Genomic DNA, 13702 nt, shown 5'->3' on the forward strand with positions numbered 1-13702 from the left:
ATCTCTGGGCTTTCTATCCTGTTCCGTTGATCTGTATTTCTGTTTTTGTGCCAGTACCATACTGTCTTGATTACTGTAGCTTTGTAGTATAGTCTGAAGTCAGGGAGCCTGATTCCTCCAACTCCGTTTTTCTTTCTCAAGATTGCTTTGGCTATTAGGGGTCTTTTGTGTTTCCATACAAATTGTAAAATTTTTTCTTCTAGTTCTGTGATAAATGCCATTGGTAGTGTGATAGGGTAGTGTGATTGCACTGAATCTGTAGATTGCTTTGGGTGGTATAGTCATTTTCACAATGTTGATTCTTCCAATCCAAGAACATGGTATATCTTTCCATCTGTTTGTATCGTCTTTAATTTCTTTCATCAGTGTCTTATAGTTTTCTGTATACAGGTCTTTTATCTCATTAGGTAGGTTTATTCCTAGGTATTTTATTCTTTTTGTTGCAGTGGTAAATGGGAGTGTTTCCTTAATTTCTCTGTCAGATTTTTCATTGTTACTATATAGGAATGCAAGAGATTTCTATACATTAATTTTGTATCCTGCTACTTTACCAAATTCATTGATTAGCTCTAGTAGTTTTCTAGTAGCATCTTTGGGATTCTCTGTGTATAGTATCATGTCATCTGCAAACAGTGATAGTTTTACTTCTTCTTTTCCGATTTGGATTCCTTTAATTTCTTTTGCTTCTCTGATTGCTGTGGCTAAAACTTCCAAAACTATGTTGAATGATAGCGGAGAGAGTGAGCAACCTTGTCTTGTTTCTGATCTTAGAGGAAATGGTTTCAGTTTTTCACCACTGAGAACGATCTTGGCTGTGGGTTTGTCATAACTGGCCTTTATTATGTTGAGGTAGGTTCCCTCTATGGGAATTCTCCCAATTTCCAGAGAGTTTTTATCATAAATGGGTGTTGAATTTTGTCGAAAGCTTTTTCTTCATCTGTTGAAATTATCATATGGTTTTTCTCCTTCAATTTGTTAATATGGTGTATCACACTGATTGATTTGCGTATATGGAAGAATCCTTGCATTCCTGGGATAAACCCCACTTGATCATGGTTTATAATCCTTTAATGTGCTGTTGGATTCTGTTTGCTAGTATTTTCTTGAGGATTTTTACATCTATATTCACAAGTGATATTGGCCTGTAGTTTTCTTTTCTTGTGACAACTTTGTCTGATTTTGGTATCAGGGTGATGGTGGTCTCATAGAATGAGTTTGGGAGTGTTCTTCCCTGTGCTATATTTAGGAAGAGTTTCAGAAGGATGGGTGTTAGCTCTTCTCCAAATGGTTGATAGAATTGACCTGTGAAGCCATCTGGTCCTGGGCTTTTGTTTGTTGGAAGATTTTTAATCACAGTTTCAATTTCAGTGCTTGTGATTGGTCTGTTCATCTTTTCTATTTCTTCCTGGTTCAGTCTTGGAAGATTGTACTTTTCTAAAAATTTGTGCGTTTCTTCCAGGTTGTCCATTTAAGTGACATATAGTAGTTGCTTGTAGCAGTCTCTCATGATCTTTTGTATTTCTGCAGTGTCAATTGTTACTTCTCCTTTTTCATTTGTAGCTCTGTTGATCTGAGTCTTCTCCCTTTTTTTCTTGATGAGTCTGGCTAATAATGGTTTATCAATTTTGTTTATCTTCTCAAAGAACCAGCTTTTAGTTTTATTGATCTTTACTATTGTTTACTTCATGTCTTTTTCATTTATTTCTGATCTGATCTTTATGATTTCTTTCCTTCTTTGGTTTGAAGAACCAAAAAACTTTGGGTTTTTTTTTTGTTCTTCTTTCTCTAATTGCTTTAGGTGTAAGGTTAGGTTGTTTATTTGAGATGTGTCTTGTTTCTTGAGGTAAGGTTGTATTGCTATACTTCCCTCTTAGAACTGCTTTTGCTGCATCCCATAGGTTTTGGGTCATCGTGTTTTCATTGTCATTTGTTTCTAGGTATTTTTTGATTTCCTCTTTGATTTCTTCAGTGATATCTTGGTTATTTAGTAACGTATTGTTTAGCCTCCATGTGTTTGTATTTTTTACAGTTTTTTTCCTGTAGTTGATACGTAGTCTCATAGCATTGTGGTCAGAAAAGATACTTGATACTATTTCAATTTTCTTAAATTTACTGAGGCTTGATTTGTGACCCAAGATATGATCTATCCTGGAGAATGTTCCATGAGCACTTGAGAAGAAAGTGTATTCTGTTGTTTTTGGAAGGAATGTCCTAAATATCAATTAAGTCCATCTGGTCTAGTGTGTCATTTAAAGCTTGTGTTTTCTTATTTATTTTCATTTTGGATGATTGGTGAAAGTGGGGTGTTAAAGTCCCCTACTATTTTTGTGTTACTGTTGATTTCCCATTTTATGGTTGTTAGCATTTGCCTTGAGATGCTCCTATGTTGGGTGCATAAATATTTACAATTGTTATATCTTCTTCTTGGATTGATCCCTTGATCATTATGTAGTGTCCTTCTTTGTCTCTTGTAATAGTCTTTAATTTAAAGTCTATTTTGTCTGGTATGAGTATTGCTACTCCAGCTTTCTTCTGATTTCCATTTGCATGGAATATCTTTTTCCATCCCCTCACTTTCAGTCTGTATGTGTGCCTAGGTCTAAAGTGGGTCTCTTGTAGACAGCATATATATGGATCTTGTTTTTGTATCCATTCAGCCAGTCTGTGTCTTTTGGTTGGAGCTTTTAATCCATTTACATTTAAGGTAATTATCGATATGTATGTTCCTATTACCACTTTCTTGTTTTGGGTTTGTTTTGTAGGTCTTTTCCTTCTCTTGTGTTTCCTGCCTAGAGAAATTCCTTTAGCATTTGTTGTAAAGCTGGTTTGATGGTGCTGAATTCTCTTAACTTTTGCTTGTCTGTAAAGGTTTTAATTTCTCCATCGAATCTGAATGAGATCCTTGCTGGGTAGAGTAATCTTGGTTGTAGGTTTTTCCCTTCCATCACTTTAAATATGTCCTGCCACTGCCTTCTGGCCTGCAGCGTTTCTGCTGAAAAATCAGCTGTTAACCTTATGGGAATTCCCTTGTATGTTATTTGTTGCTTTTCCCTTACTGCTTTTAATATTTTTTCGTTGTATTTAATTTTTGATACCTTGATTGATATGTGTCTTGGCATGTTTCTCCTTGGATTTATCCTGTATGGGACTCTCTGTGCTTCCTGGACTTGATTGACTATTTCCTTTCCCATGTTAGGGAAGCTTTCAACTATAATCTCTTCAAATATTTTCTCAGACCCTTTCTGTTCTTCTTCTGGGACCCCTATAATTCGAATGTTGGTGCTTTTAATGTTGTCCCAGAGATCTCTGAGACTGTCCTCAAGTCTTTTCATTCCTTTTTCTTTATTCTGCTCTGAGGCAGTTATTTCCACTATTTTATCTTCCATGTCACTTATCCATTCTTCTGTCTCAGTTATTCTGCTATTGATTCCTTCTAGAGAATTTTTAATTTCATTTATTGTGTTGTTCATCATTGTTTGTTTGCTCTTTAGTTCTTCTAGGTCCTTGTTAAATGTTTCTTGTATTTTCTCCATTCTATTTCCAAGATTTTGGATCATCTTTACTATCATTACTCTGAATTCTTTTTCAGGTAGGCTGCCTACTTCCTCTTCATTTGTTTGGTCTGGTGGGTTTTTACCTTGCTTCTTCATCTGCTGCACATTTCTCTGTTTTCTCATTTTGTTTAACTTACTGTGTTTGCAGTCTCCTTTTTGCAGGCTGCAGGTTCATAATTCCCATTGTTTTTGGTGTCTCTCCCCAGTGGGTGAGGTTGGTTCAGTGTGTTGTGTAGGTTTCCTGGTGGAGGGGACTGGTGTCTGTGTTCTGGGGGGTGGGGCTCGATCTTGTCTTTCTGGTGGGCAGGGTCATGTCTGGTGGTGTGTTTTGGGGTGTCTGTGAACTTAGTATGACTTTAGGCAACCTCTCTGCTAATGGGTGGGGTTGTGTTCCTGTCTTGTTAGTTGTTTAGCATGGGGCATCCAGCACTGGAGCTTGCTGGCAGTTGGGTGGAGCTGGGTCTTAGTGTTGAGATGGAGATCTCAGGGAGAGTTCTCGCTGATTGATGTCATGTGGGGCTGGGAGGTCTCTGGTGGTCCAATGTCCTGGACTCAGCTTTCCCACCTCGGAGACTCAGGCCTGACACCCGGCCAGAGCACTGAGTCCCTGCCAGCCACACGGCTCAGAAGAAAAGGAAGAAAACAAAGGGAAGAAAAATAATAATATAAAAACAAATAAAAATTTTTTTTAAATAAAAAAAAAAAACGAAGAGAGCAACCAAACCAATAAACAACTCCACCAATGGTAACAAGCACTAAAAGCTAAACTAAGATAAACATAAAAATCAGAAATAAATCAGTCGCAGAAAGCAAACCCCAAGTCTACAGTTGCTCCCAATGTCCACCGCCTCAGTTTTGGGAACATTTGTTGTCTATTCAGGTATTCCACAGATGCAGGGCTCATCAAGTTGATTGTGGGGATTTAATCCGCTGCTCCTGAGGCTGCTGGGAGAAATTTCCCTTTCTCTTCTTTGTTCGCACAGCTCCTGGGGTTCAGCTTTGGTTTTGGCCCGCCTCCATGTAGGTCACCCTCAGGCATCTGTTCCCCGCCCAGACAGGAGGGGGTTAAAGCAGCAGCTGATTAGGGTTCTCTTGCTCATTCAGGCCGGGGAGAGCAAGGGGTATGGTAGTCATAATTGGAATGCCGGGCGAGCATATGGCAACAGAGGCTGGCATGACATTGTAACAGCCTGAGGTGTGCTGTATGTTCTCCTGGGGAAGTTGTCCCTGGATCTCAGGACCCTGTCAGTGGCATGCTGCACAGGCTCCTGGGGAGGGTGTGAGTAGTGACTTGGACTTGCACACAGGATTCTTGGTGGCAGCGGCAGCAGCGTTCGCAGTTCATGTCCGTCTCTGGGATCTGAGCTGATAGCGGTGGCTCATGCCCGTCTCTGGAGCTCGCTTAGGCAGTGCTCTGCCTTCTGTGGGCACATGGGGAAGGAATCCCCTCTCCTCGCACACCCCGAAACAATGGTCTCTTCTGTCTTAGGCAGTTCCAGACTTTTTTCCAGACTCCCTCCCAGCTAGCTGTGGCGCACTAGCCCCCTTCAGGCTGTGTTCATGCAGCCAACCCCAGTCCTCTCCCTGGGATCTGATCTCTGAAGCTGGAGGCTCAGCTCCCAGCTTCCACCCGCCCTGGCGGGTGAGCAGACAAGCCTCTCAGGCTGGTGAGTGCTGGTCGGCACCGATCCTCTGTGCAGGACTCTCTCCTCTTTGCCCTCTGCACCCCTGTGGCTGCACTCTTCTCCGTGGCTCCAAAGCTTCCCCCCACCTCACCCACCCCCTGTCTCCGCCAGTGAAGGGCCTTCCTAGTGTGTGGAAACTTTTCCTCCTTCACAGCTCCCTCCCGGAGGTGCAGATCCCGTCCTTATTCTTTTGTCTGTTTTTTCTTTTTTCTTTTGCCCTACCCAGGTACGTGGGGATTTTCTTGCCTTTTGGGAAGTCTGAGGTCTTCTGCCAGCGTTCTGTAGGTGTTCTGTAGGAGCTGTTCCACATGTAGATGTATTTTTGATGTATTTGTGGGGAGGAAGGTGATCTCCACGTCTTACTCCTCCGCCATCTTGAAGGTCTCTCTCCTGGAGGGTTGTTCTTTGCCGTTCTTCTGAGAAATGCAAATAGTAGAAAAAGTTGGAAGAATGAAACAGTTTCCTTTTTATGAGTCCTCTAGGTTAACCTAGTTCTTATAAATCTGTGGGCTCCTTCAGATTCATCCATTAATAGGGTAAATTTTACTTTTGCCTTTTTAAAGGATTTATTCTTTATTATCTGCTGGCAATCTGTACATTTATACCAGACATTAATATCTATGCTAATTTTCAAGATTTGTATTGAGTTAAGAATTACCATTCCTTGTCAAAATGTAGGTAGGATTTGTTACTTCTGCACAAATGATTGAAGTCTGTTCGTTTTTTTTTCTCCTTGTATCTTGGGAATGGATATTTTAGCATTTGCTTTGCAATTACTTTACAAGTATTTCCCTTTGAGACACTGTAATGTGGAAGTTTTACTGTTAAGTGAGGGTATGTTGCTTATTAGCTTTACTATTGGTTTACTGCTTAATACATACTTTTAGGTACATACTTCTGTCACAATAAAAGGTTTCATTGTTGTCATTCATTTGTTTTTAAATAGGAAATTTGTGTTAAAGACTCTGAAATTGTCTTGTGTGGAGGAACTGAAAGCATGAGCCAGGCTCCCTTCTATGTCAGAAATATTCGTTTTGGAACTACGTTTGGATCAGATCTCAAGGTTGGAACCATTAAAATTTTTAAAGATTATTTCTTATGCTATTGTACTATAATTTTAATAACAACATTTTGGGGTAGAGAAAATTTTTTAAACCAATTTTGTTAATAGGGGATTGGCAAAATATGAATGATTTGAAATTTGTAAACTATTTCATAGTTGTTAATTTTGACATTTTAACTCACATAAAATTAGACTTTATCTCGGCACATCTTTGGTAGTGGCATTAACACCTGGGGAGATGGAGGAAGGGAAGGAGTGGATTAAAAAGATGGACAAAGGTTGAATTAATCTCTCTACTGAATAATTGGTAGACCAAATAATTAAATCTTTACCATGATTTCTGGAAATTTTATTTCTGGAGCAATCTCCATTGAATAGATTTCTTCTTTATCACAGAAAACATTCTCCTCATATACAGTTCATAGTGTCCCAAATCAGTCAGATAAAAAACGAACCTTTGAGAACTGCCTGAGTAGTAAAAAAAAGTAGAAAAAAAAGTGATAGGGACTTCCCTGGTGGGACAGTGATTAAGACTCCGCGCCCCCAATGCAGGGGGCCCAGGTTCGATCCCTGGCCAGGGAACTAGATCCCACATGCATGCCGCAACTCAGAGTTCGCGTGCCACAACTAAGGATCCCACCTGCCTCAACTAAGACCTGGTGCAACCAAATAAATAAATATTAAAAAAAAAAAAGAGTGATAGTATGCTGTCCTTCCCACATCAAAGGGCTGATGACATTGTATATTCTTAGAATTTCCCAGTCATAATCATTGATTTATCCCGTTCACCCAGTTTCTCACCTTGCCTTTTTGAAAGTTGAAAGGAGTAAGACTTAGAAAATATGAGGTAATATTTAAGACACCTAATATGTTTAAGAAAACCTTTGGGAAGACAGGTCAGTGACTCAAAAGGTGATAAGGCAGTCTAGAAGAAACAGGTGGAGTACATTTATCAGAGACTAACTAATTGGATAACAAATACCAACCATTACTCAAGGAGCCTATTCCAGGCTCTTTTCAACCTTGTAGTAACAGGTGATAGAACCAGCTGTTCCTACCACAGAAGGCATGGGATGGAAAAAGAGCACAGCCGTACGCTTTTGTAAGGGGCTTGTAACTGCTTTACAAAGGTGGCTGCAGGGAAGTGTTGCATGAGGACTCTGTGAAGTTTCTTACAAAATGGAACCACAAGGGTTTAAGTTTTGATTGTGGGGTGAGTTCCTGTGTGTGTCACCCTGCACGTTTAGCACTGTTGGCTCTCTTTAGAGCCCTGCATTTAGAGAGGAGGGTGTGTGCATTTTATTATGGTGTTGGATGGTTTTAAAAAAATGTCTGAGAACCAAATATAAATCATAATACTAAATGCTTATCAGAAAATCTAATTTTACTATTTTTATTGGAACTGTTGTTTATTTAAATATAAAGAAATGATAGAATATTACTTTCAAAAGATACGCTTTACAGATCATTTTATTAATTTCTTTTAATAGCTGGAAGACTCTTTGTGGACAGGATTAACAGATCAGCATATCCAAATCCCAATGGCAATTACTGCAGAGAATCTTGCTGCAAAACATAAAATAAGCAGAGAAGACAGTGACAAATATGCCCTGCAGTCACAGCAGAGGTGGAAAGCTGGTCAGTGAAATTGTTTATTATAAATATCTATAGAAAGAAAACTAGGAAAGATTTTTATCGTTTTAGATTATAAAGGTCAGATAATAATATTAGTTTAAAATTATACCTTTAGAAAACCACATTTTTTCATTATTCCTTTTTTTTAATGAATAAATATTCTATAATTGCAAATTAACTGGGTGTTTCTCTTTTGAAGTATGTGAATACTACTTAAAAAGTAGTATGGTTAATTGGCCCTATCTGGACACTTGAATTTTGCCCCAAACTGGTCAGCAGAAGACTCTGAGGGCTATGATACACTCCATCAGAGATGATGGCTCACTGGGACAGCTGGGACAGCAAAGATGTCCTCCCCCGAGAGGCATATCGTATGCACAAGAAGGGGATGATATGTTTGGGAAAGACCCACTGGGTATCCTTTTATGACTCCTCTCTCCCATTCCTAATTGAGAATCCTTGCACCTGACTCAGAGACTCAGAACTAGTCCAAGGCCCTAGATGTGGTGCCATGGTGCCCTTGTGTAACATTGCACACTGCTGGTGAGCCAGTCCAAAATGAGCAAGATAGCAGCCATTCTTTTATCAGTATGGTGAGTTGAAGAAATTTGTTAGTCCTCTGAAAAGGGTTTTGAAAACTAAACTATTATAAATGAGCAGAAACTCTTATTTAGGGGTATTAAATACTTGGAATAGTGAGGATAAAGTTCATTTTAGCATTTCAAGAGGGATAAGTCTAATGGAGCCAATCCAACTCATCCTCTGTTTTTTAGTTACACATTTAAGTGAAAGGGTATTGGTGTAGAGGTCAAGCGTTATCAGCCTATTTCTAGTTTTGCCACATACAGTTTTTCTGACTTCAGTCAAGTCATTTGTTCACCAAGTATTTATTCACTGAGCTAATAATAGAGATAAAAATATTTGCCTTCCCTTTTTACCTAACAGAGTTGTTGTGAGAACCAAATAAGGAAAGTGTTAGCCTGCTATAAAGTGATATCAAAATTAAGGTGATATTATTCCTGGCTTACTCTATTTCTGAAACTTTATATTACTATTGTCCAGTCCAGTCAGTGGAGGTGGAAGTAGGTAAGCTGTTTTACTTAGAATTGTGTCAGTAATAGCACATATAATTTCTTCAGGTCGCCTGTCATTAAATTTCAGTCATAGATTACTTGGTGACATAGACAACTTGGTAACTTTTTTTCTTATTGTGGTAAGAACACTTAACGTGGGATCTATCCTCTTAATAAAATTTTAAGTGTACAATACATTATTGTTGACTGTAGGTACAGCTTGGTAACTTTTTAATTACTTCATGTCTCACCCAGAGAAGTTAAAAAAGGGCATTAAATCCATTCAGTGCCATTACACCTGTAGGTAACAAACACTAATAGTCTAGCAGTACCTTGTAAAAAAAATCAGAAATTGTAATTTTAAAAAGGTACAGAACGTATCTGCATGGATGATAGTATATTAAATCCTCCAGTAGGCAAGGTAAGTTATGTAAGTAATAAAGGCTTATATTAAAATAGGCTGAGAGGAAAGGATAGAATAGAAATTAAACTGAAATATAGGGACTTCCCTGGCAGTCCAGTGGTTAGGACTCTGCACTTCCACTGCAAGGGGCACGGGTTCCACGCCTGGTTGGGGAACTAAGATCCTGCAAGCTGTGTGGCGCAGCCTAAATAAATAAATTGAAGGATATATTTGATTTCATTTTTCTGCTTTCTGTTCTTTTTTTCCCCCATTCTTATGAATAGTCTTTCTACTATTTCAGCTAATGATGCTGGTTACTTTAACAATGAGGTGGCACCAATTGAGGTGAAGACAAAGAAAGGAAAACAGACAATGCAGGTAGATGAACATGCTCGGCCTCAAACAACGCTGGAGCAGTTAAATAAACTTCCTCCAGTGTTCAAGAAAGAAGGAACCGTTACTGCAGGGAACGCATCGGTAGGTAGCACCACAGATTATCTTGAACTCTTCCCGATGTGTTCAATGCAAAATAATCATGCAGTACCTTTTAGATACCTTTCATGCTAGTCTTTGGTTATCTAGCTTAAGCTAGTAATGTTCATATTCTATTAATTTGGGTTTTCATAGTCCAAAATAAAATATTTTAGCCAGGAGCCCTTATATAATACTTTTCCGATTTCTTAGTCTTTTCAGAATGTTAGAAGGAAATCTACCTGGTTTATTATTTTAGTTTTTCTTCCTCACGTATACAACTCATCAGATTTCTTCTTACATCTACCCACATCTGGATATAAGATTTTTCTTGACATTCTTTCCTATTTTCCCTTAGTGAGGTTGTATTCTGTGCCTAAAACAATCTCTTTAATCCAGCAGTGTGCCACTAATACTACTTGTATCCCAAATTATGGCACTGCTTCCTATGTATTGCCATAGTCCTAATACCACTCCATTAGTTCAAACCTTGATTAACTATATTCTTTTACCCTCTAGTTAACATCTGTTTTTGTTTCCAAGGGGATTTCTGATGGTGCTGGAGCTGTTATCATAGCTAGTGAAGATGCTGTTAAAAAACATAACTTCACACCACTGGCAAGAATTGTGGGCTATTTTGTGTCTGGATGTGATCCCGCTATCATGGGTATTGGTAAGTTTGTAGTGAAACAAACTGGTTCTGTTACATTTTTGAAGATAAGGCTTCTTTGGCATTCAGATTCCTGAAACAGTAGCCAAATCAAGGGCACTAGTAGAGAAAAGGAGTTGTTAATCAATCATTTAAACAACTTATCTTTGTGAAAAACTGTGCCAGGCATAATAGGAAGACCAAGACCATGTAAACTCCTTGTGGGCAGTAATCGTGTCCCATTGTCCATTTAAGATACATAAAATTAACACGCGGTAAACAACATAGAAGTATTACGAGGTACTGATAAGATAGAAGAAAACGTGAGATGGAAAAATCATGGGGTGAAATAGAGAAGATACACACCCCACTGGGTGTTTTACACATTGTCCTTAATATATCTCATTTAATCTTCCCACAACTCTAGTAACTGCCTTGTAAGTCTTTTTTTTTTCTTTATTACAGCCTTAAAAGCTTACTAGCTTTCAGCTACCCGCTGTCAGCAAAATATAACTTTTGTCTTAGAAATGGAAGGTAGCTTGAAAAATTAAATATCTGTATGTTGGTATGGCATTTATCATTTTGGTATCTAGGGCAGTGGTTCCCAACCCCAAATGATGATCAGAATCTACCCATAACCCTACCCCACCCCAAGGTTTTGTTTCAGTAGGTCCAGGGTAGAGCCTAGGAATGTGGGTTTTTTTCAGTGTACCTTGATTGTTTTGATGATCAACCATATTTATTTGATATAGATAAGTAGTTATTTTATAGTTTTCAGTTTAACCTCATTTAAGAGGTTCTGATACATTTTGACATAGTTAGTGAGCAAGGAAATGTAGTTTTTCTTCCTTCTATTTCAGGGCCTGAATGTTTGCCCTGTAGTACAATAAATGCCATTGAAATGCCTCTTCAGCCGGGGCAGCTCTTGCTTTATCTGTTATAGGCCTTCATTTGTAGAAAGGATTCCAGTGCTTCAAAAGAAGTGAGTTAAAAACCAGCTCAAAGCACTTCTGATGAGACACTTATAGCCCCCAAAGGTACGCAAGGTTACACAGCTGTTAGTGGTAGGAGCTAGCACTAGGAATAAAGTGTCCTTTTCCCAACAAGAATACTCTGCCTTCCTGAGTCCCAGTAAATAGCAGAGTGGTATGGAAACAGTCCTTTAAAAATTAGCTTGTAGCCTAGCATATTGTTATAATTGAGTGTAATGATTCTAAGTTAATATGAACACATTTAGTCATGCTGACTGTGGTTAAGACATGGAAGTATGTACAATGGTTTTACACCCTCAGCTTTTAGTTCTGTGTGCCTTTCACCGCTGTAGGATACTTCATCCCCTGACCATGCTGGATAACTGATGCTCTTCTATCGACTACCCATCCCATTTTCATGTCTTAGAGATACAAAGAGAATCTGGAATTAGATTCTGTATTAAATCAGTAGCCAGTATAGAACTGATGCTTTAAATCGAAAAGTGTTAATTGCATGGCCCTACCAATCAGCAGACTGTTGTCCAAGAAACTTTTTAACTAGGTGACAAAATTAATTACATTATATTTAGATTGTGTTATGCTTTTCTTATAAAGACTGATTTCCCATTTTACCTTAGGTGTGTTTGTGAAACTTGATACAGAATATTTGACTACTTGAATTCAACAAAACACACCACATATTTTTCTTTTTAGACATTTATGGCAATTTTATTCCCTAAGAACAGATGGAGAAGTAGATAATCATCCCTAGCCAGATTTTTTTTTTTTTGGAAAGAAATATCAATTTACTTAAAAATTATGAGCAGTATTAAACTGTCATTAGTGATCATCAGAAATCTGGGAGCTAAAGTTTATTTCAAAAGCTTTTTAAGGTGGATTTGCATTTATTCAGTGGGGGTTATGTTTTATTTAAAATATCTGCTTACCATTGGATTTATAAACGTCTCCTTGCTTCAGATATCTTTTCCCTAAAGTGCCTAGTAGCTTCCTATCTTACTATGCCCATATGGAGATACTACTGCTGTTTCTTGTCTTTTGTCCAAATGGGCCTGAAAATTCAGAGTGTAGCCACAGTCACTTTTATACTGGGAATACATATGATTTGTATCCCGGGAGAGTGCTCAGTCTGCCTTACCATTTGGTATTAAGAATGATCTATACATGGGAATTCCCTGGTGCTCCTGTGGTTAGGACTTGGCGCTTTCACTGCTGTGGCCCGGGTTCAATCCCTGGTTGGGGAACTAATATCCCACAAGCTGCACAAAGCGGCCAAAAATTTTTTGAAATAAAAACTAAAATTAAAAAAATAAAATACATTTTTAAAAAAAGAGCGAAAAAACACCTATGTGTATATGCACATAGATGTGTATATAAATTTGTGGAACCAATGAGCTTCGATCTTTCAATATTACCATGAGGGAAATAGAAGTTCATTAATAAAGGAAGACTTTCTAGAAAAAAAAAAAAAAAAAGAATGATCTATACAAAACCCCATATGACTCCTTTGGCTGTTTGAACTCTTAAAGTCACTTATGGTAGAACTTTTCATGTTAAGTCTCTCATCTACAACTTGCATAAACAGCTTTTCACCCTGGTCCCATTTCCTGTTTCTTTATTGTCATATCATTTAGTATTGTGTGCTATCAGGGTGGCAAGAGTTTCAGCTACTAACTGTCACTTTATTTCCTCCTTACTTACCTGTTTAGTAAAGAAGGAGAAATTTGATACTTATAAGATGAAATTGGGTTTTGTTCTTATATAGGTCCTGTCCCTGCTATCAATGGGGCACTGAAGAAAACAGGACTAAGTCTTAAGGATATGGATTTGGTAGAAGTAAGTGTTCTACTTTTTTTACAGCACAAATAAACCACCAACTTCTATTGCATAAATGGCTTTAGTTTGATTTTTATAACTCTTTTTGTTTTAGTACCATTAAACTTTCCAAATGATGTGAATCTAAGTAAGTATTACTTTCATTACATGCCTGTGTTGGCATATAATCAGGCCATACCTGATTAAAATGCCTTATTTATATTTGAATAATTAAAAGAACCTGATTTCTTCTACTAAAGTATAAACTCTTAGAAACTTTTTTTTTTTAACATCTTTATTGAAGTATAATTGCTTTACAATGGTGTGTTAGCTTCTGCTTTATAACAAAGTGAATCAGTTATACA

At 38.0% G+C, this 13702-nt stretch overlaps 1 protein-coding gene across 2 annotated transcripts in view; it reads left to right on the forward strand.

The window, feature by feature from the left end:
- Window positions 1–13702, forward strand: part of ACAA2 (acetyl-CoA acyltransferase 2) — a 49382-nt gene that overhangs the window by 18875 nt on the left and 16805 nt on the right. For both annotated transcript variants that reach the window (XM_061168928.1, XM_061168929.1), the window contains exons 4-8: window positions 6186–6302; window positions 7793–7940; window positions 9715–9890; window positions 10428–10557; window positions 13288–13358. In XM_061168928.1, the coding sequence (XP_061024911.1) occupies window positions 6186–6302; window positions 7793–7940; window positions 9715–9890; window positions 10428–10557; window positions 13288–13358 (642 nt within the window). The remainder of the gene's footprint in view (window positions 1–6185; window positions 6303–7792; window positions 7941–9714; window positions 9891–10427; window positions 10558–13287; window positions 13359–13702) is intronic.

This window comes from Eubalaena glacialis, chromosome 15 (genome assembly GCF_028564815.1).
Source record: "Eubalaena glacialis isolate mEubGla1 chromosome 15, mEubGla1.1.hap2.+ XY, whole genome shotgun sequence".
In the NCBI taxonomy this organism is placed as follows: domain Eukaryota; kingdom Metazoa; phylum Chordata; class Mammalia; order Artiodactyla; family Balaenidae; genus Eubalaena; species Eubalaena glacialis.